This window comes from Engraulis encrasicolus, chromosome 11, assembly GCF_034702125.1.
Source record: "Engraulis encrasicolus isolate BLACKSEA-1 chromosome 11, IST_EnEncr_1.0, whole genome shotgun sequence".
Classification (NCBI taxonomy): Eukaryota; Metazoa; Chordata; class Actinopteri; order Clupeiformes; family Engraulidae; genus Engraulis; species Engraulis encrasicolus.
In genome coordinates this window covers 18,269,304-18,294,303 of record NC_085867.1, presented here as the reverse complement: position 1 = coordinate 18,294,303, position 25,000 = coordinate 18,269,304, and the positions used below count along the sequence as shown (strand labels likewise).

At 41.8% G+C, this 25,000-nt stretch overlaps 2 protein-coding genes across 3 annotated transcripts in view; both read left to right on the top strand.

Annotated features, from left to right (window-relative positions):
* Positions 1-16,401, top strand: part of fyb1b (FYN binding protein 1 b) — an 18,087-nt gene extending 1,686 nt beyond the window's left edge. The window contains exons 2-19 of one of the 2 annotated variants that reach the window (XM_063210103.1): positions 2,420-3,410; positions 6,390-6,531; positions 7,811-7,878; positions 8,415-8,437; positions 8,766-8,806; positions 9,538-9,637; positions 10,880-11,039; positions 11,811-11,928; positions 12,149-12,168; positions 12,358-12,427; positions 12,871-12,948; positions 13,462-13,502; positions 13,723-13,795; positions 14,293-14,386; positions 14,497-14,659; positions 15,051-15,084; positions 15,209-15,240; positions 15,504-16,401. In XM_063210103.1, coding sequence (XP_063066173.1) covers positions 2,420-3,410; positions 6,390-6,531; positions 7,811-7,878; positions 8,415-8,437; positions 8,766-8,806; positions 9,538-9,637; positions 10,880-11,039; positions 11,811-11,928; positions 12,149-12,168; positions 12,358-12,427; positions 12,871-12,948; positions 13,462-13,502; positions 13,723-13,795; positions 14,293-14,386; positions 14,497-14,659; positions 15,051-15,084; positions 15,209-15,240; positions 15,504-15,526 — 2,271 coding nt within the window. In that variant the 3' untranslated portion in view covers positions 15,527-16,401. The remainder of the gene's footprint in view (positions 1-2,419; positions 3,411-6,389; positions 6,532-7,810; positions 7,879-8,414; positions 8,438-8,765; positions 8,807-9,537; positions 9,638-10,879; positions 11,040-11,810; positions 11,929-12,148; positions 12,169-12,357; positions 12,428-12,870; positions 12,949-13,461; positions 13,503-13,722; positions 13,796-14,292; positions 14,387-14,496; positions 14,660-15,050; positions 15,085-15,208; positions 15,241-15,503) is intronic. The other variant, XM_063210104.1, reaches the window with a different exon arrangement.
* Positions 16,402-16,737: 336 nt separating this feature from the next.
* The window catches only part of LOC134458023 (rapamycin-insensitive companion of mTOR-like), a 98,268-nt gene continuing 90,005 nt past the window's right edge, over positions 16,738-25,000 (top strand). The window contains exons 1-2 of the mRNA XM_063210102.1: positions 16,738-16,793; positions 16,924-16,971. Of these exons, the coding sequence (XP_063066172.1) occupies positions 16,745-16,793; positions 16,924-16,971 (97 nt within the window). The 5' untranslated portion in view covers positions 16,738-16,744. The remainder of the gene's footprint in view (positions 16,794-16,923; positions 16,972-25,000) is intronic.

Here is a 25,000-nt window from a genome sequence, read left to right as displayed (position 1 = left end):
GCACTTTAGTCAGCTTGCCTCTGTTGTATTTTAAAGTGCTCTATGAATGAACTTGACTTGACTTGACTTGACTTGACTTGACTTGACTTGACTTGACTTGACTTGACGTATTGTACAAATCTGCTGGGGATGGAGCTTCTTTGAAAAATTGCTGGCCTGGGAATGTTCATATGCTTGTTTGCTAAAAACTGAAATGGTGACCCTTCCTCTCACCAAACTGATGATTGAATTTTTGGCCTCAACTTTGCATGTCATGTCAAGCTCCTTTTTTTTCCCCCGAAGAAATTAACACTCTCACAGTAGCCTCTTTCGGCAGATGGGCCCCTTCACTATTTGCTGAAAACACCTCATGAAAATACATCATTACAACATTGCTATGACATTTCCGCCAGTCTTAAGTAACAGATTAAGAGACTTTGTCATTACAATTTTGGTGACAGTAGGTTATAACATTGCCTCTGTGCAAGCGGGTTAATAGCCTACCATAGGAAAACACGAGATTGACCAACAACAGCACACATGAGCCAACTTCCCCTGTGGTGACTCCACAAGTGTCACGCAACACTCTCAATCGCTGTCACACAGAAGCATCAGAAAGTCCTCTAAGCAGACACAGAGCGGCTGTGCTTCAAAACGCCGCTCACCACAGCTCATTTCATGTCCTGTGATGTCTGTCTCCTTGACCGGAGGGCAGGGTGGATGTACACACACACACACACACACACACACAAATACACACACACACACACACACACACACACACACGCGCACACACACACACACTCGCACGCACGCACACACACACGCACGCACACACACATACACAGGCACACACACACACACACACACACACACACACACACACAGACGCGCACGCACACACACACACACACACAGACACACACACACACACACACACACGCACGCACACACACACACACACACACACACACACAACATTTTCTGTGGACTCATGTGGAAATGTCAGCCGCACAGTGTGTTCCTCACGGTCGCTCCCCTGACATAAGAATGCTTGTACTGGTGCTGCGTTATCAGCGCTTCCTGGTCACAGACCCGCCTAGTCAAACAGCCGTTCATCAGTGCGGTAGAGACAGGTTATGCTGTGGCAAAACACACCTGGAAATGTCTGCGTGTGCGTGTGTGTGTGTGTGTGTGTGTGTGTGTGTGTGTGTGTGTGTGTGTGTGTGTGTGTGTGTGTGTGTGTGTGTGTGTGTGTGTGTGTGTGTGTGTGTGTGTGTGTGTGTGTGTTGGTTGTAGGTAGATGGGTGATCGCAGGGAAACTCTAGCTCATGTCAAATAACAGGGCATCCATTTCATAACCAATAAATAGCATTTATTTACTGCAAATGAATTTGCATTGACATGCTGAGTATGCAAATGAAGCGTACATGGTGTTGTGGCAACTGGAGAGAATTCTTCCCTGACTTGACAACTGTGCGTCACACTATACAGCAGTTGGAGATTCATAAAGCAATCTCACCACCTCTTCAGACTTTATTTACGTCACAATAAATTTGGATATGCCACTCTGTTTCATGATTAATAAGAACTATGATTTAGTCTATGCTAGGCTAGCTATTAAATAGCAAACTACTGTAATTAACAAACAGTTAGCACACTCACACTCTCTTTGTTCAAGACAAATTTCTTACTAATTAGTAGCACAATAGTTGCAGTTGTATGCCTATATCTAAACCTGATTTATTCTAAAGAAATTATATCTCAGTATTTTAATGGTTATTTGAATGGTTATTTTTATTGTCCCATGTGTGATAGGGAACATAATGCAAGGTAGAACTAACAAGAACTAACAAGCACAGTAGCCTATATTCCAAATGATATTCGTAATGCCCAATAAACGTGCACTTGTGCCACTTGTGTTCACCAGGCAAAGGCCATGTCCGGGTTACACTGATATGGTTGCCTAGTAGTTGTAGTTGTCCAGTTAGACCTGCTGGGCCAGTCAGCAAGCAGAGGAAGTGTTATGAGTTATGTTTTTGATCCACGTTGTGTGCTACATTTGTATTGCATAGCCAGGGTAGGCATTGCCACCAGTCATATACTTTCTAAGCTACACACTTGAGAGGAATTGGCAGGCCCCATTTTGATCAGATCAGATTGATCTGGAGTGTTACTTCCTGGTTGCATCATGCAATGTCTAAAAGATTGTGTTGCTGGGAAAGAGAAAGCTGTATTACCACCATAGTTTCAACGGTTAAAAGTCTTGCAATTTAGCAAACCATGTTTTGACCTTCTGTGCCATAATAGTTTCCTTCCAGTGATTACGATGACACAGTAGGCCTAATAACTTCTGTAGTATTTTTCTTCGGTAGAGTTTGTGTGATAAACATTTGACAGACACTACCTTACTGATCTTTTGTTATGTGTGCGTTGCCAGGACAACAAGACAGACGTGAAGGCCATGATGGCCCGTTTCAACGCTGGAACGTCGTCTCCCGCCAATGCCGGACCAACGCCACCTGTGGGCCGCCCAAAGGTCCCTGTGCACCCCACCCTCTCCTCAGGCCCCCCCATAAACGCCAAGAAGCCGGTGCTGGAGGGCAGCCTGTCAGGCAGCGCGGCCTCCTCCACCTCCGTGCCAAAACCCAACTTCCTGAAGAGCACTGTGTCCACCACCAGTGCTCCAGAGATGCGCGAGTCGACGTCCACATCGATGCCTAAGCCCAAACCGCTGGTGAGCAGGTTCGAGGCAGCCCAGGCCCAAGAGGACACCAAACCCAGCTTCGCTAAACAGTTCCCGCCCAGGCCGAAGCCTGGGGATTCGCCTCAGGAGAGCGAGAGCAGCAGGAGCCCCTTCCTGAGGCCAGCCGCACAGAAGCCAGCACTGGGTGGAGGGGCGACCACGTCGACGTCGAGCACGCCCAAACCTCCTCCGGCAGTGGCCAAACCGTCTTGGATCAAAGACAACCAGAAATCTGAGGAGAGCGCTTCTCCGACTGCTTCTACTGGGGGAACCCCACCAAGATTACCCCAAGCTCAAAAGCCCAAGAGCAGCCTCACCCAGATCCGGCAGCAGGGGGACCCCAGCTCGGGACTCCAGAAGCCCCTCGGCTTTCGCGCCGCACAGCACATGTTCAACAGGGAGGACAACAGCAACAACAAGGCCGAGGGTGAAGGGGTACCTAGTCGCGACTCTCCGGTCGGCGGGTCCAGGCCAGCGCCTCCACACACCTTCCAGAAACATCTCAACAAGAGGCCCAGTAATGGGCCTGGGGGGCTGGGGGGGCTCAGTGATGACCCCTCGGCCCCAAAGAGGAACCCTTTGCCCAACAGTCACGCCCTGGGGAGTCCTCCCGCCAAACCCAACAGACCCCCCAATGTCAATTTGGACAAGTTTGTCAAAGGCATGGCAGAACCTACAGCTGAAGGTGAGTACATGTCTTGTTGTCTGCATCTTGTTCTTGTTCTTGTTCTTGTTCTTGTTCTTGTTCTTGTTCTGCCAAGAGGTGTACGTATAAAGTGGAAGTAGAAGTATTCTCACTCACTGATATAATCACAACACATGATCTTACACAGTTTGTATACTAGTTATCCCACTCCATCTAATGTGGTAGAGATTACACTGTGAGCGTACTTTTACTTTCAATTTAAGACACCTTTGATCACAAGATTTCCAGATCATAACCACACTCAAGCCTGAATTGGCTTTACAAAGAAACAAAGACCTGCTCAATAGAAAGGTAGTGTAGCATATAACTAAAGCAAACTAGCTAATTACCTATCTACATGCCACAAAAAAATAACTGAAAACACCAGCAGGTGCAAAATGTGCTCGCCAACTTCTTTCGAGTGCATTCTTGGATGCCACGTCAGTCTTGATTCAGTTCAAACGGTGGCCAGAACAAGCAGCAATAACTGAATTCTACACAGGCGTGTGACTGAGGTCTGATGTGTGTGATTATGTGTCTTTACAAAACTGTATGAGTATACTGGTACATGAATAACAATGCAATACCAAAATTCACAAGCAAACTGCCCCATTGCCTATTGCACTGTAGCCTACGTACAGTATTTCATGTTTTTCTGAAGAGCACATCCATGCTGAACTGAAACTAAGGGCACCTGCTCTGCTGAAACCCATGATGGTATTTTCAAACCGAATGGCATATAGGCCATACCATAGGGCACCATGATCTTATGCCAGGGGCCTGGGCTCCATTTTGGCCAGAGGTCATTTCCCAATCCTACTCACTTCCTTTTGCTATCTTACACTGTCCTATCTAAACAAAGCCAAAAAAGCTCATAACATTCCTTTTTATAACGAAAAGTGCGTACATCAACAAGTTCAACATCCAGCCTCTGTCAGACATCACGTCGCTGTGATGTATGTTCTTCATTTGCTTACTGCCTCTTTGACCATTTGGTCATTTTTGTTCTAACACCTGACAACTACTGTACGAACTGACTAAATGCACAACGCATTGCCTGTCATATTTTGTAATATCATTTTGAAATCAAGAGTTCATTGATAGAAGGCAAGAAGAGGTGGTTACAGTGGAGGCTGTTGGTGGTCCAAGGGCTCACAAGAGATTTTTTTTTGGCACTGAAAGAGAAACACCAAGTGAGAATCAGAGAAATAACGGGACTTCCTGTATTAACACATTCAACTTCCCATTCAGGTTTCTCCTTTTTCATGTAAACTGAAGTTGGCTGAAAAAGAAATCGAGAAGTTTTTGGTAAATGGGAACCAGCACAGGGAAATTTATTTTTGAGTCCTGACACGGGACCAACATTTGTAAAAGAGGAAAAGTGAAACCTGAACTTAAACACCTGCATGAAACTTAAATAGTCTATGTGCTTTAAAAAAAACTGTTATTAAAAATCTGGCATTATATTGTCATTCTATGTTTGATGAGCCGTTAGATCCCAAAGATTTTTCACATCAAAGACATCAGACACATTTGATTGACGTTGATGGTGATTGCACTGATAAAATAAAATACATAAAATTGACATCTGTGTGGTACCAGATTCTTTTTCCTTTCTATTTATGATTTACGGTAGTCTTGCTCTCGTTGCACTGGTTTGTTACTTTAGTAGTGCGGCGTGCAGATTTCCTTCATTTTACAAGGTATAAGTTGCAGTCATTGGCATAAACATACATGCTCCACTCTTCTCTGCCTGAGACCAGTAGTCGTTCTCAAAGATTACTTGTTTTACATCACAGAGAGAAAGGCTAATATGTATCAATGTTATGTATTTTGTCTCGCCACACAATGAAAAATGCAGTGTTGATTCAGCACTTAATGCTCTGAAATCAAATACAACCTAGAGGTTGTTAAATTGACTCTAAAACCTAAAACTTGTTAAATCAACATTTTTACTGAGCACTTTCTGATAATGTCACACACCATTCAGGTTTTTAATTATTTTTGTTGGCATTTACAATGGCGTGGCGGTACAAGTAAGGATGAAAAGAGCAAGAAGAGAGGTTGGAAGATAGGTAGGCAAGAGTTTGGAATTCATAAGTAAAACAGATATTTATTAACTAAAGCACAAATTAACAAAACCATACGCCATGTGGTGTGTCAAAGTCAATTATCAGTAGTTGGTGTATGTTGGTTGCTGAGTGATGTTCTGAGTGCAGTGTTGGGGTGCAAAATGAAAGTAAGAATAGCCCACAGACTGGAGGAAACGATGACCTTTTAAGGAGCCTGAGCCAGGTGCTGTCAATGATCCCCAGGTCTGGAAATCCCGTCTCCTGGAGACCTAGAGACCTGGAGACCTGACATCTCCGTATGGGTTAACTAGAAAAAATCAAACCAGCACAAGGTTCAGCGGGCCGTCACAGGGATAACTGTTGGGGGGCCCCTATAGAGGACAGTTTTGGTGGGGCCCAAGGCAAAGGCCTAGTCTCTACCTATAGAGCTCGAAAGTGACGTCACTTCCCCCGATTTCATGGGACCTCAACGGCGTTTTTAGCCGAAAATCGTAGCATGTAATCCAATGGCGGTATTAAAATGGCATTTCGATCCCCTTCGAGTTGTGCCACGAGCTCCATATATGTTGTTTCTGATATTTTTGCTTAATTTTTCGTACGAACCCCCACATTTTTTAGAAAGCTGTGTTTCTTCACATTTTTCATGCCGACGGTCTCGGAACAAAACATTGATACTGTACTTCTGCATGAATAATCTTTATCTATCATCTTAAACAGCATATTTGTAGCCCAGCGCATATCATGACTGAGATCAGAAGATATTTACTCGCTACCACGTTGTTAGATGGTCAGCTTAGGTCCCGTGAAATGCGGAACTAAGGGGCGGGACTTTCGAGCTCTATTGGTAAAAAAAACGCCTTTGTACAGTGTGCAGACACAAAGTAACATAACACTGTCCCCCACCTAGCCCCTGCAGCTCCGGCACTGGGGAAGAAAGGTGCGCCTCCTCCGCCACCTGCTGCTCACCCCAGCATCCAGGCAGCAGCTGTCCCTGGGCCGACGCCCCCTGCCCTGCCCCCTTGCCTACCTCCACGACCCCCAGGGGCCATGTAAGTATCCACTTTATTACCATATGTTTTTAAAATATGACTCACACGGTATGCCATTTTAATGTGTGTGTGTGTGTGTGTGTGTGTGTGTGTGTGTGTGTGTGTGTGTGTGTGTGTGTGTGTGTGTGTGTGTGTGTGTGTGTGTGTGTGTGTGTGTGCGTGTTTGACCTATGGCTTATGGATGTGCTTACTTGTTTATATCTTGTTTATGTTATTGTATCTTAATATTTGTTTTACCTGTCCAGGGACTGCAGATGGAAATTAGCTATATAGCTATAATCTGGCACAAGCCATCTTTTTACTTCTGTAATCAATGTGTATTGTGCATGGTCCCTGTTGAACTAAACTAAATAAACTAAACTAAACTAAACTACCACACCCACATCACCCCCCGCACATTTCAATGCTTTTCTTACTACCTCAGCACTTCCTGTCTGCCCGTTCCAGTTAGGCTGCCCATTAAAGATGTCAATAATTTATCGATTCATAGACTTTTGTATTTTATTTTTTTTTAAATTGCAATTAACTGCCAACTTGACTTTCAAGAGACCCTGGTGAAATGGACGAAGTGCGTGTGAAGAACGGTGTGAAGAGTGGGAACACTAAAAAAAATCAGTGCTCATAGAACAGTGTCACTGATTTGAATTAAGACCACTCCCCCTCATACCTTATTTATATTATGTCTCATTTTTCCTCAGTGTTCTACAGTATATGTGGTTATTGACTGTTTAGTCGAAGTCTTTGGTTTATGCAAGGCTCACTGGAAGATGAGATATAGTTAAGTTCAGTCATGCTAAGTTGTTTGGTTGAAGGGTTAGTTTGAGGTGATCCTGGCGTGCATTAAAAATCCAGATATAACTGCTGCTGTCTAACTGATATTTGAATCATTTTACTGTCAGCAAAGCAATGTTTATTTACAATATACATATATAGCCATGTCTTCACAGATAGTAAAGCAACTGTTGGTTTTAGTGCGCACACACACACACACACACACACACACACACACACACACACACACACACACACACACACACACACACACACACACACACACACACACACACACACACACACACACACACACACACACACACACACAGGCCACACACTCCATCCTGTCTGAGATCTTCACTTTGCTATTGGGTTTTACACAGACAGAAATTTCAATTTATTTCAATTTATTTGTTTAGGGGGATAGCCCCTTGAGATAGGATATCTCGTTTTCGAGGGGGTCCCCAATATTCACAACAACATATTGTTAATTGTTTACTTGTAGAATCTCTGGGCCAGATGAGAACTATGACGAACCTGGATCAATGAATCCACCACCACTCCCTCCTGGAGGTAAATATTTAACATTTTATTTTCTCTTTTTAATGAGGCCCTATGTATTAATTCCAGTGGTATTCCTTACCGCATGAAGGGAGTGTCTGTCAGTGTTTCATTTTGTGTGATGTCACATATAGGCCTATTTCTCATACACTGTGAAACTGAAGATAAGTGTCCAAATTTGTGGACAGTGAAGATTTAATTAGTGTTGCTGCTTCATGTCTGAGACAATAGGCTACCACGGTGTTCCCCTGAGTACTGTATGTCTTTTAGGTGTAAAGCTGTCATGTGAAAGGCACTTGGGATGATTTGAGTTCCTTTGTGTACAGCTACATTTACAATTTTGACTTAAATTCTGTTTGCATCAGAGGTGGTTATGAGAAGCAACCAATGTACTATGACCACAATGAGAAACTGCAGCATTGTGACTTAAACTCATAAAGTTTTGTATTTAGGGAATATGTCTGACTTCACTTTACCACAAAGGCCTATTGAGTTTAACAACCTCTTGTTTGTTGATTAAGTTCTCACCAACTCTTTGGTTTTTGCAGGACACCCGGGTCAAAGACACGAGGTATGGCAGAGACCAGAGTATTTGCTCTCAGAGAGGAAGTTACAAAAGTGTTATTTCAGCTGTTAACACCGAACCCTGTGGAGAATTTCAATATTCACTGTGGTAACCTCCACAGCAGAGAGTTCAGTGCCTTATACTGTCTTTGTCTAACGATATTTTTCTGGGGGGGAAAAAAATCTAAATGTAAAAGTTTCTTTCATCTACAAACTCACCAATTACCTTTCAATATTTTACAAATTGTGCACATACTGTGTGCTTTGTATTTAGCCTACTTTAATGTTTGAAAGGTAATGCCTTACTTTTCCTTCTCATGTTTATCTCTGAACAGGACGACGGTGAGGAGGAGTATGAGGATTTGGACGATAAATGGTTAGTTATTTTATTTAACTAACTATAAATCTTACTGTGATTTATTTTGGTAGCACATCTTCCAGCCTAAGCCATCTTAAACGTCACGCAGCCTACACTGAAGGTGGCTGATGGAGAAACTTATGTCTGTTTGCCATGCTACCCAATGATTACAATTTACTTTTAGATTTACATTCTTTCAGAGAGTGGTTTTAGCTCTGCTATAAATTATTTCACTTCATAGATTCTATGGCATGGAGAGCTGAAAGGAATGAAAGGAAAAGAAATACAGCCAAGTACCGCCATCTTGTGGACACAATGGAAACATACATGTCCACAACATAAAAGACCACAGGAAGGTCATATCAAAATTGGGCCAACCTATTCAATAGGCCTACGTTAAATATTTTACTAGGGGTAATGCTGTGTAGGTAATAGTCAGAAAAGTCAAGGTTCTCCTGTTAATACAATACAATCAAAAATATTCTTATTTTTTCATCTCAATTGCTTGCATTTGTTGTTTTTTTCAGCCACTAAAATAAGTGTATAAAGAAAAAGTAGAAGTACTCTTACTGCGTATCTACCTCATTAAGTACAGTGGAATAACTGGTGTATGAACCATGCAAGATCATGCACTAGTGCAATATCATAGGAGTACAATAGGGTATTTACTTCTACACCTCTCGCCACTAAACCTGACCCTGACAATAACCTTAACCTTTTGTATCATTGTTCTGTCTTCCTCAATGCAGGGCGGCTCAAGCTGAAGCAAAGGAGCAGGAGAAGAAGCAGAAAGACAAGAAACAGAAAGAACGTCAACGAAAAGAAGCCGATGCTAAGAAGAAATTCAAGGTAAGTCAATCATTCAATAGCACAGGATGGTGTGTGTGTGTGTGTGTGTGTGTGTGTGTGTGTGTGTGTGTGTGTGTGTGTGTGTGTGTGTGTGTGTGTGTGTGTGGTTGTGTGTGTGTGTGTGTGTGTGTGTGTGTGTGTGTGTGTGTGTGTGTGTGTGTGTGTGTGTGTGTGTGTGTGTGTGCGTGCGCGCGGCGTGATTTTTTTTCCACAGGCGCCTGGGTTAATTCTGATTTATACACAGCATCCAACATCAAAGGTTTAAGCAAATTGGAAATGAAAAGAGTTATTGGCATCCCAATAACTGAATTTATGATCTCTGAAACAAAAGTATTGATCAAAAAATGATCTACTTGGCATTACAATGTTTGGAATGGTTGAATACGAACAGGTAAAAATGGTGACTGTCAAAAATTGTGAGCGACTGTTAGATTTTAGAATCTACCTGCCACAGTGACTAGTGGGGATTTTTTTTTAATTCCACCCCTGGCATGCGCACGTGGATTGCTTGAAAATATCACATAGATAAGATGAAGATATTTAGTAGGTGAAAGAGGGCGAAGTGGTAGCATGCAATGTTATCAGGCAATCAGGCTAACTGCATGCAATTAGGAACATTTGAATTAGAAAATAAATTGAATTCGGAGATAAATTTGAACTGATTCAGAAATCAGAAACAGTTTAACCCAAGATCATCAGATACAGAAAATTAAAACAAGATTATACAATATATTATTAGTAATTAGCAACAAAAAAAAGGTGAAACTCTGATTGACACAATCTTCTGTCCAAATCAGTTAATTCAATTAGTGATTTCAAATTAGTCATTCTAACAGTTCACACTCTGATGATTACTAGTTGTAAAGGGTTAGGAATTAGTGACAGTATATAGTCACTAATGTGTGTGCGTGTTTGTGCGTGTGTGTGATCTTCTTCCACCATCAAAAATGCTTGTGGGCTTGCATGTCCATTGGGACCCAGGTTGGAGTCTGACGTGGGTCATTTCCCAACCTCCCCCAGTTTCTCTAATCCTGCCCATTTCTCTAATTCTGTCTCTTATCACACTGTCGTGTCGTAATTTAGGTCCAAAAAGCCCAACAATTTGCAAAATAAAATAATATATAGCCCCCCCTAAAAGCGTAAAACCCCAAAAACATTTTAGAAAAAGATGACATTGTCAAGCTCTTTGTTTTTCCTCTGTATGTGTTTGCCTCTTGGTTGCGGTTGGTGTGGGTGCCACAGCTGACAGGGCCGGTGCAAATCATCCATAAAGCCAAAGCGCGAGTGGACTGCAAAGGAGGCAAGAACGAGCTGAGCCTGAAGCAGGGAGAAGCCATAGACATCATCCGCATCGGAGACAACCCAGAGGCACGCTGGCTCGCCAGGGATGAGGACGGATCATGTGAGTGCATGGCCATCATATATATCATTTTTCTGTCAGTCAGTCAGTCAGTCAGTCAGTCAATCAATCAATCAATCAATCAATCAATCAATCAATCAATCAATCAATCAATCAATCAAATTAGAGGTGTCTGCCTGTACTGTGTGTGTGTGTGTGTGTGTGTGTGTGTGTGTGTGTGTGTGTGTGTGTGTGTGTGTGTGTGTGTGTGTGTGTGTGTGTGTGTGTGTGTGTGTGTGTGTGTGTGTGTGTGTGTGTGTGCAGTAGTGCCAAAGTGTAGGGTGGGTGGGTGTGTAAGAGTGCAATAGTATTTAAAGTGTAGAAGTGCAAATTAAGCCATGGGTTGTGTGTGTGGGGACTATGTGTGTTAAGCTAGATTTATGCTTCGGACGCATAGACTCTGCGTCCGTCTGTCCTGTGTCTGTCCGCGACCACGCCCCCCACGCAGAGGCTCTGCACCCATCGTCGAGTGCCTCGATAAAATCCTATGACATGAACTGCGTGTGTAGTGCATTGTCTCTGCGATAATACATCAGACACTGTGGAAGAAAGAGATGCAAAGGTCAATTTGGAAGTTTATGCTGTGGTTTATGTCATGTTGGTTTGGTCATGTTAGTTTGTGTACATTTCAATCACACACATGAATTACTTAGTCTGACTAATGTTCTGATAATATTGGATGTACACGACCCAGGGGAATTTGATTTGAGTTGCATTTTTGTTGTTACACATATTTAAGACTCTAATCCATGTATCTTGAACTTAACATTGCAGTTGGCTATGTGAAAACCGACTCAGTGGACATTGACTTCCAGAGTTTAAAACAAATCCCTGGTCAGATGCTGGATGATCAGGAGGTGTATGATGACATTGCCCCACAAAATGATATTGGGTAAGGATGTCAAGAAAATTCAGTTCAGAAAACTTTATGTTTCCCATCAATGGGCAATTTGGTTTGACACACGGTTATTCTTTAGATGGTAAACACTGTATTATCATGTGCTTACACTTGTAATTACATGTGACAACATTCATGACAAATCTAACCGATTTTAACCTCATAAAATGATTTCATGAGATGGTTAACTATTCGTGTTTCTTGTGCATTTCAGTGGAATGAATGGTCAAGGAGGTAAGCATCTGCATACGGTATAGTGGCTGTGGTTTCAAATTCAATGTGCTCATTATTATTATTATTATTATTATTATTATTATTATTATTATTATTATTATTATTATTATTATTATTGTTATTATTATTTCTGCTGTTGTTGTTGCTGTTGTTTACATTCCAAATGTGACCTCCTTTGACCTTGTGAAGTCATCTTACCGCCTCCACCTGGGGAGGATGGAGAGATATATGATGACCTGGATGAACCCAGCTTCATTAGGTGAGTCTTCAGTTTACATTTTAAATATACTTGGAGGGACATTGTGTGCCTTTGTCATTTCGTAGGACAGTAGAAAGAGAACAGGAACTGGTCTGGAGAGAGATGGAGGAAGACCGAGAAATGGCCTTGGGTCGGAATCGAACCCTAGTCCCCTGCATAACACTGTGCCTTGGCTGTTTGAGTGTCCTTTTTCGAAGGAGCTTGTCTTTGTGTTGGAATGTTGGGGCTTGCAGATGACTTTGTCTTAGGCCCGGCCAAAGCTGTCAGTGTCCCTGTGTGTGTGTGTGTGTGTGTGTGTGTGTGTGTGTGTGTGTGTGTGTGTGTGTGTGTGTGTGTGTGTGTGTGTGTGTGTGTGTGTGTGTGTGTGTGTGTGTGTGCATGCGTGCGGGTGGTTTCTGGCACACTGAATTGTCATGTAACTCCACAATCATACTTCTCTAAAGCCTGGATCCACAGACAGTCAAGTCCCCCAAACGCAGTTTCCTTCAGAAGTTCTTCAGAGCCCCTGGCAACAATACTGAGTAATACTCACAGTAGTAAGATGGATCAGGACTATATACTGTCACTAATTCCTAACCCTTTACAACTAGTAATCATCAGAGTGTGAATTGTTAGAATGACTAATTTGAATTCACTAATTGAATTAACTGATTTGGACAGAAGATTGTGTCAATCAGAGTTTCACTTTTTTTTTGCTAATTACTAATAATATATTGTGTAATCTTGTTTTAATTTTCTGTATCTGATGATCTTGGTTAAAATGTTTCTGATTTCTGAATCAGTTCAAATGTTTTTTAATTGATTTATCTCCGAATTCAAATTATTTTCTAATTTAAATGTTCCTAATTGCATGCTATTAGCCTGATTGCCTGATAACATTGCATGCTACCACTTCGCCCTCTTTCACCTACTAAATATCTTCATCTTATCTATGTGATATTTTCAAGCAATCCAATTACACATTCTTCATTCCAAATTTAACAGTTGCTTATTTAGTTGACAATCATGCATGATTCCATGTTATTGTTTTTCAGTGTGCCACCGCCTCCGCAGTTCACTCCAGAGGGTAATTCCGGTAATAACTTTTTATTTATTTATTTATTTTTTAAATTACCCATCATCATTTTTCCTTCAGCATACTTCATGTGTACTACCTTAAATCTCTCTCATCTCTCTCCTATCTCTCTCTCTCTCTCTCTCTCTCTCTCTCTCTCTCTCTCTCTCTCTCTCTCTCTCTTGGTCTCTCTCTCTCTCTCTCTCTCTCTCTCTCTCTCTCTCTCTCTCTCTCATATCAGGTTCTCCTATAGATGAGGAGATCTATGATGATGTAGACTCACAAGGATTCCCTCCTCCACCTCCCATCAGTAGGTCAGTATGTCTCTCATGGTGCGGATTAATGTGTACTGTAAAAATGTGAGGGTTCCTCAAAGAGAAAAGGAGAAGAAATATTCGCACACTGCAAAAGCTCCCTTGACGTGATTTAAAGTGAAAAAATGGCACAACGTTTCAACCTGCAAGGTCTTCGTCAGGTGTTCATGGGGAAACCTAAAAGTTCTCTGAGACTCCCTGCAAGCTCTCTAACGAGCCTATAAGTTCTGGGAAGAACCCCAGCAACCTTCAAGATACCCATGGGGTTCTCTCTAGAACCAATTCGTTGCCAATAGGTTCCTCTGAGTTTCTCCACTTTAGCTAACTGAAGGTTCCTTGAGGAACTTTCAATATTTACAGTGTATTGTACCCAGTTATGACAATCTATTATGTGTGTGGAATACCCTCCATGTATTGGGAAAAAGATGGTCTTGGAAAAGACCATCTAAGGAATAATATTAGTAAGATTTGTTTATATGGTCCTCTTTGTCTGTCAGTCTGCCAAAATTCAGGCCAAAGGGTGAAGAGAAGGATATCAAAAAGCAGAAGAAATGGGAAAAGGAGGAAAAGGAATTCAGGAAGAAATTCAAAGTATGTTCCACCACCTGCCCCATACGCAAACACTGAGACGATCAATAGTGTTACTGTTACATCATTTCATAACAAAGTCTGTTATTCATGGAGTGTCTCTCTGCTTGCAGTTTGATGGTGAGATACTGACGCTGTATCAAGTGACCATCCTGGCCTCACTGTCTGGTAAGAAGTGGGGAGGTAAGGACCTGCCGCTGAACCCCGGCGAGACCCTTGATGTCATAGTGAAGCCCGTGGACAGCAAGTTAGTCTGCAGGAACTCTGAGGGCAAATGTAAGTGTCAAAACAAAAGTCACGTGATTCCTAGGGTTTCCCTTTAGATGATCATCTGGACAGCAAACACCTACCACCTACCTTGGCTACGTTTTCTAACAGGATAAAGATTTTGTATTCCAAATGTAATTTTCTAAAGTTGGTTTCCAGAAAATATAGGTACAACTGCACAGAATAACCTGCGAAATGATAATAGCTTTGTCAATTGTATCTGATATTGACCCAACTAAATCTGTGTGTGTGTGTGTGTGTGTGTGTGTGTGTGTGTGTGTGTGTGTGTGTGTGTGTGTGTGTGTGTGTGTGTGTGTGTGTGTGTGTGTGTGTGTGTGTGTGTGTGTGTGTTTGTTTGTCTGCACGTGTGTGCGCATGTGTGCGGTATTTCTTTTTTCAGTTGGATACGTTTCCCTCAGCAATATTGTAGTAGAGTAAGTGCCATGCAAAATCAATTTACTAATATTAATAGTACACAAAATGCATTCAAATGATGTTTGCCCATCTTGACGTTTTTGTTATGCCACATGACACATTGTTGTTATTTTTTCCTTGCAGCGATGCTGATATTTATGATGACATTGGAGACGGTATGTTTGATAAACATCCTTTACAAAGGCCTAAGCTTTTGAAAAATATTTGGGGCATATATGACAGAGCATTACTTGTTTTTTGTTTTTCTAATTTCCTCTTAATTAGGCCTATTTCAATTTCATTAATTGGGTTATATAATTGGGTTACCCCTAAGAAATTATATAACTGAATATCTGCAGGCCTTTTATAGGTTTAGCAATGTCAGCTGACTGAATTTGTCATTTATTGCATGGCCTTTGTTTTTTTTTTTTCATCCCAGACTGTATCTATGACAACGACTGAAGGATGACGATGTGCCAGTTTGTTGTGGGGTTCACCGCATCCCTGAAAACATCAGCAATGTGTATTTCCCCAAATCTGACGTGGTTTATTTATGTGTTTATTTATTGTGTCATGAAACAAAGAATCGATTACATTTTGGGATCAACACAATACTGAAACCACGAATAGAGGGTTCATGACTACTAGTACTGTACCATTAAATGTTGTTTGTTTTCTCCTTTTTTCATATGTTGTGGTTTAGCTGATGTTGGAGCCTGTAGCCTAAATTAAAACTACTGTATGCAATAAAATAGGCCCATGTCATGTGCCTGCAGCATAGGCCTACAGAAATGCAGGAGCATCCACCAGTGAGCTATGCCAGGCCAGGGGTTCCCAAACTTTACCCAGCCAAGGCTCTCCTAACACGGGCTGTGTCACACTATTTTTTCTGTGCATCCGGTTTCACAACTCGAGGGAGATGGTGAATTCCTAAAACCATTCAAGTACTACAGAAAGCATAAAACATATATAAACATTGTAAAGAAGAAAATTATATTTTTGGTTTATTTGCTATATTTTTCCTGCCAACCTGCTGCGCCCCCCCTGGCATCCCTTTGCGGCAACCCAGCGGTCCCTGGCCCCCACATTGAGAACCACTGGGCTATGATTATGATTTCTCATTAAATAATTTGTATAAGAAAAAGACAACTATGTACATAGGCATGTGGGTTATTACAGGCTCTTTGTTTTGGCCTAGGCTGTAGATTTGGTGAAACAGCTGTGCGTGACTGCATATTACACCTTTTTGCAAAGCAGTATTGTATTATTGGCTTCTGTTTGAGTGAGCTTTTACAATGTTGTTGTCAATAATAAATGAAATAAAGTTAATAATTTGATTTTCATGTAGACAGAACACCAGTTTCCTTTCTCGCTCTCTCGCTCTATCTATCTCTCTCTCTCTCACACACACACACACACACACACACACACACACACACACACACACACGCATTATAACATGGCGTTGTACTAGCCTAGTCTACCTGTGCAGAATTTGTTTATTACAAGTTAAGTGTTTCGGCACTTACCCCCGCTGCAACAAACACTTAATAAGCAAAATGTCAACAGCAGCGACAGTGTCTACAAAGCCAGACATAAGTGGGTGGGTAGGCGGGGGTGGCGGGGGATCCTCTCGCGACAATTTTCGTTGTTTCCGGTGTTGTGAATGTGTCTGGAAAGATGGCGGTCAGCATCCGAGGCCGTCCTATCCGGAGTATACGGATGCGAGGTGAGACAGATTGGTTTCCATGGGCAATGGGAATCCGGGTCTACAAGGGGAAATGATGCGTTGTTATTGTGCTACCTTAGAGCCAAAATATATTTTAAATTTTACTGACGTGTGGACTTTGCATTGACAGGACGGAATGACAGCGGAGAGGAGAACGTACCGCTCGATCTCACCAGAGGTAACGTAAAAGAGGCAGGAGGCAGCAACTTGCCCAGTACTTGTGTGGCACAATGCAATAACATTTATTATTACATAGTTATTGCTGACTGGTTAATTTCAAAGAAGCGAAATAAATGTACCTCCAGGTAAACATTTATGGATAGGCGTGGTCTTTCAGCAGAATGTATCAAAGTGAGAAGACTTTGTTTCTCTTTGTGCCGCCTGGTTTGTTCTGTGCTCAATAATGTGAGCTGGGCAAGCCCACTCTCTATGGCTTTGCAATTTATTTGTTTTAAGTGCATAGGCTACGTCGATGGCAAGTACGCATGAGTGGCACAAGTCTACAGCTTAGGTTGTGTTTGGGGTGTGCAGGTCATGCCCATCTTTCGCTCTGTCCTGGCGAACACAGGTTGGAACGTAGCTAGACAATGTTGCAAATCTGGGGTTTGTTTGTAGACCGACGCTGGCTACACTTTGGGAAACTGTGCAATTTATGTTTGACATCAAATACAACAGAGACTGGAGACTTGGTTTAGTGACAACCACCCACATATGATGGACATTCCTTTGGTGTGAATGGCAGAGGCGGTAGCGTGTTCGCAGTGGGGCAGGGCATGCCAGCGTTACAACCTCGCCGCCAGGATCAATGCGAGCGGCGGACTGCTGATCGATTCATGGAAATGGAATACAAATGGATTCGGAAATGGTTCTAGGCCGATCAACAGTTACAGTTATCGCAGTCAGCCAACGGCACGCTTTTGGATCATGCGCCGTCGGTGCGAACTGTAAACTAACCAAAAAAGTAAAACACAAAATGTGCATGCGTGCGTGTGGTGCAGGTGGCGGTGATGGTATGGTTGTGTCAGCTAATGCTGCCATAAACGAATGCATTCTTTAGCCTTTGAATAGAGAGAGATTGGGCTGCTGCTACAATGATGCAGCCAGTTCTCTGCCTGCACATTGTCTTTCATAAGCTGTGTATGTGTGTCTGTCTGTGTCTATGTGTGTCTGTGTGTGTCTGTGTCTGTGTGTGTGAAGTCCATCAGTGCATGCAACGCAAGTAGTGTAGTGCTGTTATGGTGCTTCAGGGAAGGGAGTGGGGTTGGCTGGGGCTGTGAAGGAATGTGCAGCAGCCCACCGAATGGAGGCACACACACACACACACACGCACACGTACACGCACACACACACACACACACACACACACACTGCGACAAGTAAGACGTGATCAAATTGAGTTGGCAGGGGAATGCGTCTGAGACTCTGTCTTCTTGTGCTGTCTTGTGCTGTGTTGGTGAAGATTGCCTGTTGTGTTGTGCCTTCTGCTGCCGAACTCACCAGAAAACATTCTGTCCCTCTCTCTCTGGCAAACCAAAACAGCAGCCCTGTTCTTATGATCTTCTCAGTGTCTCAATGTCTCAATGTCTCAGTCTTCTTCTGGCTGCAAGAGGACACTGACAATACTAACATCAGCTGTGTGTGTGTGTGTGTGTGTGTGTGTGTGTGTGTGTGTGTGTGTGTGTGTGTGTGTGTGTGTGTGTGTGTGTGTGTGTGTCTGGTCCGTGTCTGTGTGTGTGTGCGTGTGCATTGTGTGTGTGTGTGTGTGTGTGTGTGTGTGTGTGTGTGTGTGTGTGTGTGTGTGTGTGTGCGTGCGTGCATGCGTGTGTGTGCTTGTGCTTGTGTGTGTAGTGCATTCATGTTTTTTCTTTAGTTTAGTTAGTTTCTTTAGTTATCTTGGGCTTTGGTTCCCTCTCCACTTCCGCGCACGTGCCGCTTAGCCTCCTTGTGCCCCCTTGCTTGCTGGCGTTGTGCAGTCTTGCGTGAACAACATAACTAACATACTTGGCCCGGAATCCAAGCCGGCCGCGGTAGTGGTGCTGAGCCTGTGGCGAGCGGTGGATGCATGACCTTTGACCTTTTGACGTCTCAAGGGCGGGCGGGCGGGTGGGCGACCGGGTGGGCGGCCCAACCCCTGTGGTCAGATGACCCGCATCCTGTTGTTGACGAGCGTGTGTTTGATTGACAGCTGCTTCAGTGGTGGGTGCTGTAGCGGAGACGACAACAACTGTTATGTTTTCTTCCAGTGCCTGTGGAGGTGGCCAGGGTAGACTAGAAGACTACCAGACTGTGTGGTGGTGTTGATGCGCTGGACACTTGTCATTCAGTCCCATGCAGATGCTTAAAACCCACCGAGCTGCCTGGTCTGCTTGTGTTGACAGCCAAACATGACTCGCTTGTTCTACTGCACGGTCTGTTTGAACGCAGTTGTTGTTGGTTTTGGATTCGTTGTGTGTGTGTGTGTGAGAGAGAGAGACAGAGACAGAGAGAGAGAGAGAGAGAGAGAGAGAGAGAGAGAGAGAGAGATAGAAAGAGAGAGAGAGAGAGAGAGAGAGAGAGAGAGAGAGAGAGAGAGAGAGAGAGAGCATGTCCATGTGTTCTTGTGTGTGTGAGTTTGTCTGTGTGTGTTTGTGTATGTCTGAGTGTGTGTGTTTGTGAGTGAGACAGTATGTGTGATTCTCAAATCCCTTAGCTGTCTCCTTGTAGCCAGCAGTCCAGTATGTGTTGTGCGTAAGAGATATCTGTCAATGCTAAATACGAGGTGTGTCTTTTGGATAAAGGTGCCTGTATTTAGCCACCCTGATCCTTAGCTGTTTCTGTTTCCATTTTTATACGCTGCAGTTCCTGTGCTTAATGTGACATTGACACGCTCATGCTGGCTTTGGTAAAAGCAGAGAGTACACCGAGAGCAGAGAGTTTGAAATTTGACAGTTTTGGTGTTTTGTGGCAGTCTTGAAAATGTAGGCTGTGGCAGACACAAGAGGCCTGTTTGTGAAAGTGGTGGTACGCAGCCCTTTAGGGCAGATGGGATCGCTGGCAAATCCAACTTAGTCTTTGCTGAAAAAGATTAATTACAATAATGAGTTAATAATAATAATTGTATTTGTAAATCACATATTCAAAACATAACTTGTTACTTATAACTCCACCCAATTTCTCTGGAACCAATTCACTTTGAGCATCTCCAACGGTCCTGGGTAAGGAGTGTTCAAGGCAGTGACGTGGTTTAAACAGAGACGTTCTATTGGGACTAAGAAAGTGTGTGGTTTAAGCTTTGGCTCAGCCTTTTCTGCCCTCAACCAGTAGCAAACCAATGGAGGTGGGTCAACCATGTGGGTCAACCTAACCATTTGAAGAGTTCAGATGCAAAACCCCCTAAGTGCCTTTTCAGAAAATAATCTTAATTCATTTTTATTCGCTACAAAGCTGTCAAAATTGCATTTTTTTTATTTTATTTATGTAATATAACTATTTATATGTATTATCAAGTACATGAATGTAAACCAAACCAACAACTGGGTTCTCTAAAAATATAGAAGTGCAGGTCTTCAGAAATGGAGTTAGGGGGTTTTGCATCTGAACTCTTCATTTGTTGGTTGTCATGCTCTTGGTCAGACCAAGTCTCAAAGAGATTTGAAAGTCATGTTAATCAGGCTAGGGATGTACTACTAAACTACTATCAGGCCCAATGTGGCAGTGCACAGTAGTTGTCAAAATGAGTATTAGGTGCTGTTTCCACATAGTAGGATATTTTCAAATGGTGGAAACGCAACATGTGGATAAAAATAAAAACTCCATTGTAACAGGTGCGTTTTTGCGCCATAAATGGGATATTTTTATAGCCAGATTTTTGATATGTAGGTTTTAAAACTCTGCTTATGCGGAAACGGAAGGCCAAAACCAATGTAAGCAGGAGAAAAAAATATCCACATTTAAAAATATTGTCTACCATGGGCACTTGTCTACCATGCGGCCGACCCGGGTTCAATTCCCGGCCTGGGTCATTTGCCGACCCCTCCCCATCTCTCTCCCAATTTGCTTCCTGTCTATTTCTCATACTGTCCTGTCCACAGACCTATACTAACCTAGACTGGCAAGTTCAAGGCACTAGCAGAATTTCGGATTGACCGGGCGCAGCCATCTTTGGGTTTTTTCCCGCCAGCGTCTCCTCCCACAGACATAGCTCCTCCTAGTGAAGACTATCAGGGCTGTGAGCCATAGGAATGCATACGATTTCAAACTGTGACTACAACGTTATCAAAGTGGGTTTCAATAATTTTCTTTAAGATTTTGACAAGTTGTAACATCTATATTGTCACTCCAGGAAAGGAATCACCCTCACTACCACCGAACGTTTTATTAGAGACCCAGAAGTTAACCGGTCTTGCCAGATCGGGCGGTTTCCCGCCAAATCGGGCCGTTTAGGAAGGCGGTCTTCGGGTAGAAAAGGACACACAATCATCATCTCATCTGGCAACCCTGCCGAGACTCTATTCGTTGCAGCAATGCAGCTTACGGTTTGAGGATATTTCGTAATACTGAATCAGTGATTCTTGTGTGTATTTGGTATAATTTACTCTGAGTTATTGACAACTATGTATATAGCCTATAGTGTATATAGCCCGTACTTTCAGTAAAGCTGACTGTGCAAGCTTCCCAGAAGACGCTGATGGTAACCTAGCAGCATCACAAGCCCAGACAGAAAGATATGACAGACTCTCGTCTTTGCGTATAATGGTATTGTGCAACATTATGATGTGTTGTATTATATGATGTTGTGTTATATATTATTATAGATACACAACACATACGGCAAACGAAGCATCACATTCTTTTCGACACTTTTAGAAGTTCATTTCACTTATGGAATGAGGACGTCATTACGTAAAAGTCTGTGGTTACGGGAGTCTTCACCAAGATGGCGGGCGGCTGATTTGGTCTGCTGAGAAATCCGAAAATCTCGAGGCCCATTGCCAGTCTAGGTTAGTATAGGTCTGTGGTCCTGTCATCAATAAAGTCGAAAAAGATTCCGGCTACGTGGAAACGGCACCTGAGTCTGCAGAGAGGACTTTGTCAGTATACATAGTAATTTACACCCAGTGTAGATTCAACACTTAAAGGGACACTGTGTGAGATTTTTAGTTGTTTATTTCCAGAATTCATGCTACCCATTCACTAATGTTACCTTTTTCATGAATACTTACCACCACCATCAAATTCTAAGTATTTATTATGACTGGAAAAATTGCACTTTTCATACATGAAAAGGGGGATCTTCTCCATGGTCCGCCATTTTTAATTTAAAAAAATAGCCATTTTTAGCTGCAAAAATGACTCTACTTGGACCATACTAGAAAATATTTGTTTATTACTTAGTAAACTTTCATGTAAAGATCAAATTTGGCAATAGGCAGCCTACAGTGAGTCCAATATGTATTTGATCCCTTGCTGATTTTGTTGGTTTGCCTACTAACAAAGACATGATCAGTCAATAAATGTTATGATAATATGTATTCTAATATAGAGAGACAGAATATCAAAAAGAAAATCCAGAAATTAACTGAAGAGAATATATATTAATTTATTTCCATTTCATCGAGCAAAATAAGTATTTGATCCCCTGCCAACTGATTACAGTTCCGGGCCCACAGACCAGATGGGCACTTCCGATCAACTTGTCATCTGAATTAAAGACACCTGTACATACTAACATGCATAAAAGACACATTGAATCAGCAGAATCAGCCCATAGTATGAGTGAATCAGTCACACTCCAACTTCACCAGCATGGGAAAGACCAAATAGTGGTCAAATGATATCAGGGACACGATTTTAGACCTGAACAAAGATTAAATGGGCTGCAAAGCCACAAGAAAGAGACTAGGTATTAATGACCCAGCTGTTGATGCATTTCTTCCAAAATGTGAGGAATACAAAATGACTATCCATCAGGCTGTCTGGGGTTCTATACAAGATTTGACCTTTTGTAGGGATTTGATAATCATGAGAACAGAAAGAAATCACCCTAGAGCTGTACGGGATGAACTAGGCAATGATATCAAAGCTACTGGGACCAAAATCACTGAGAAAACTACTGGTAGCATTTAATGCCACAGAGCTTTAAAATCCTGTAGTGCACACATGGTACCTCTACTTCAGAAGGAACCTGTGCAGTCCCACCTGAGGTTTGCCAACGGACATCAGACTGGTTTAGGATATGATAAGGAGGTGCTGTAGTCAGATGAAACCAAAATCAAGCTGTTTGGCATTATCACAATTCAATGTGTTTTGAGAAAGAGTACTGCTGTCTATGATCCCAAGAACAACCTCCTCACCATCATGCATGAAAGTGGTATCATTATGGTTTGAGGTTGTTTGTCTGGCCAAGGCACAGGACAACTTCACACCAATGAATGGATGGAGGGAGACATGTAATGTGCAATCCTGAGTGCAAACGTCCTTCCCTCCACCACTACACTGATGGGTGGGCCATTGTTGGATCTCCCAACATGACAATAATACACAACATACAGTCAAAGCAACGAAGGAGTGGCTCAATAAGAAGCATATTAAAGTCGTGAAGTGGCCTAGACAGTCTCCAAATATTAACCCTATAGTAATTCTACGGAGAGAACTGAACCTCCCATTTGCCAAGCTACAGCCACAAACTATTAATGTTTTAGAGATAATGTGCAAAGAGAAATGGGCAAAAATTGTTTCTACTATATGCACAAACATTGTCATTAACTAAAAGAAGCATCTAACCTCAGTGCTAGAAAACTAGGGCTTTGCCACAAAGCACTTTATCTTCTTTAGCTAGAGGGGTCAAATACTTATTACCCTAAATTAAATACAAATAAATTAAAATATATTATTTTAAGTTATTTTCTGGAATTTCTTTTTGATATTCTGTCTCTCCATATTTGAATACATATTATCAGAAATTTATAGACTGCTCATGTCTTTATTAGTGGGCAAACGGGCAAAATCAGAAAGGGATCAAATACATATTGGACTCACTGTAGTTTCAATAAGCAGCATAGTTGCAGTACCTTTTTTGACCATTTCCTGCACAGTGTCCCTTTAACGCATAACATGGGTCTAAATAGACCCGGCTGAGTTTAAAATTTCTATATCTTTGTAAGAATACAATTTTCTTACTCAGCACTCCATGAATTCCTCAATTGACTTGTTTTTGTCCCTTAAATGAGTTAATTTTTTTTTATGCATCATAACTTTTTGCGTGAAAACACTTTTTTGGTTACTACCCCTTTAACGCATAACATGGGTCTAAATAGACCCGCATTCATTTCCTATGTAATTTCATCACAAGCTTAATGTCTCTTAACCATATTGATAAAGGATTTTGATTCTTTTACTAAAAGTTCAACTTTGTATCATTTATGGTGTATTAACTCCCAACATCAATACTTATTTTAAATACTTGATGGTTATTCTTTGATATAGAAGTCATTTTATATAACTATATGATATTTAGACACATGGGTCTAAATAGACCCGCATTCATTTCCTATGTAATTTCATCACAAGCTTAATGTCTCTTAGCCATATTGAAAAAGGATTTTGATTCTTTTACTAAAAGTCCAACTTTTTATCATTTATGGAGTATTAACTCCCAACATCAATACTTATTTTAAATTCTTGATGGTTATTCTTTGATATAGAAGTCATTTTATATAACTATATGATATTTAGACACATGGGTCTAAATAGACCCGCATTCATTTCCTATGTAATTTCATCACACGCGTTATGTCTCTTAGCCATATTGAGAAAGGATTTTGATTCTTTTACTAAAAATTCATTTTTTGACATTTATGAAGTATTAACTCCCAACATTAATACTTAATTCAAATACTTTATGGTTATTCTTTGAAATAGACATCTTTTTTGTACAATTATATGATATTTACACACATGGGTCAAAAATGATCCGCATTCATTTTTTATATACAGAATTATTAGGCAAACATGTTTTTTGACCATATTGTCTTTTTTATGCTTATTTTCCAACAGGAATCTATATGAACTTGAAAACCTATCAGATTTAAGCATTCCAGGCCATGCATATTTGTATAAAAATATGGGGCTGTGGTCGAAGGTGCCCAACACCTTATATCAGGTGTGCATAATTATTAGGCAACTTTGTTGTCTTCTTGGAAAATGGGCCACAAAATACATCTAACAAA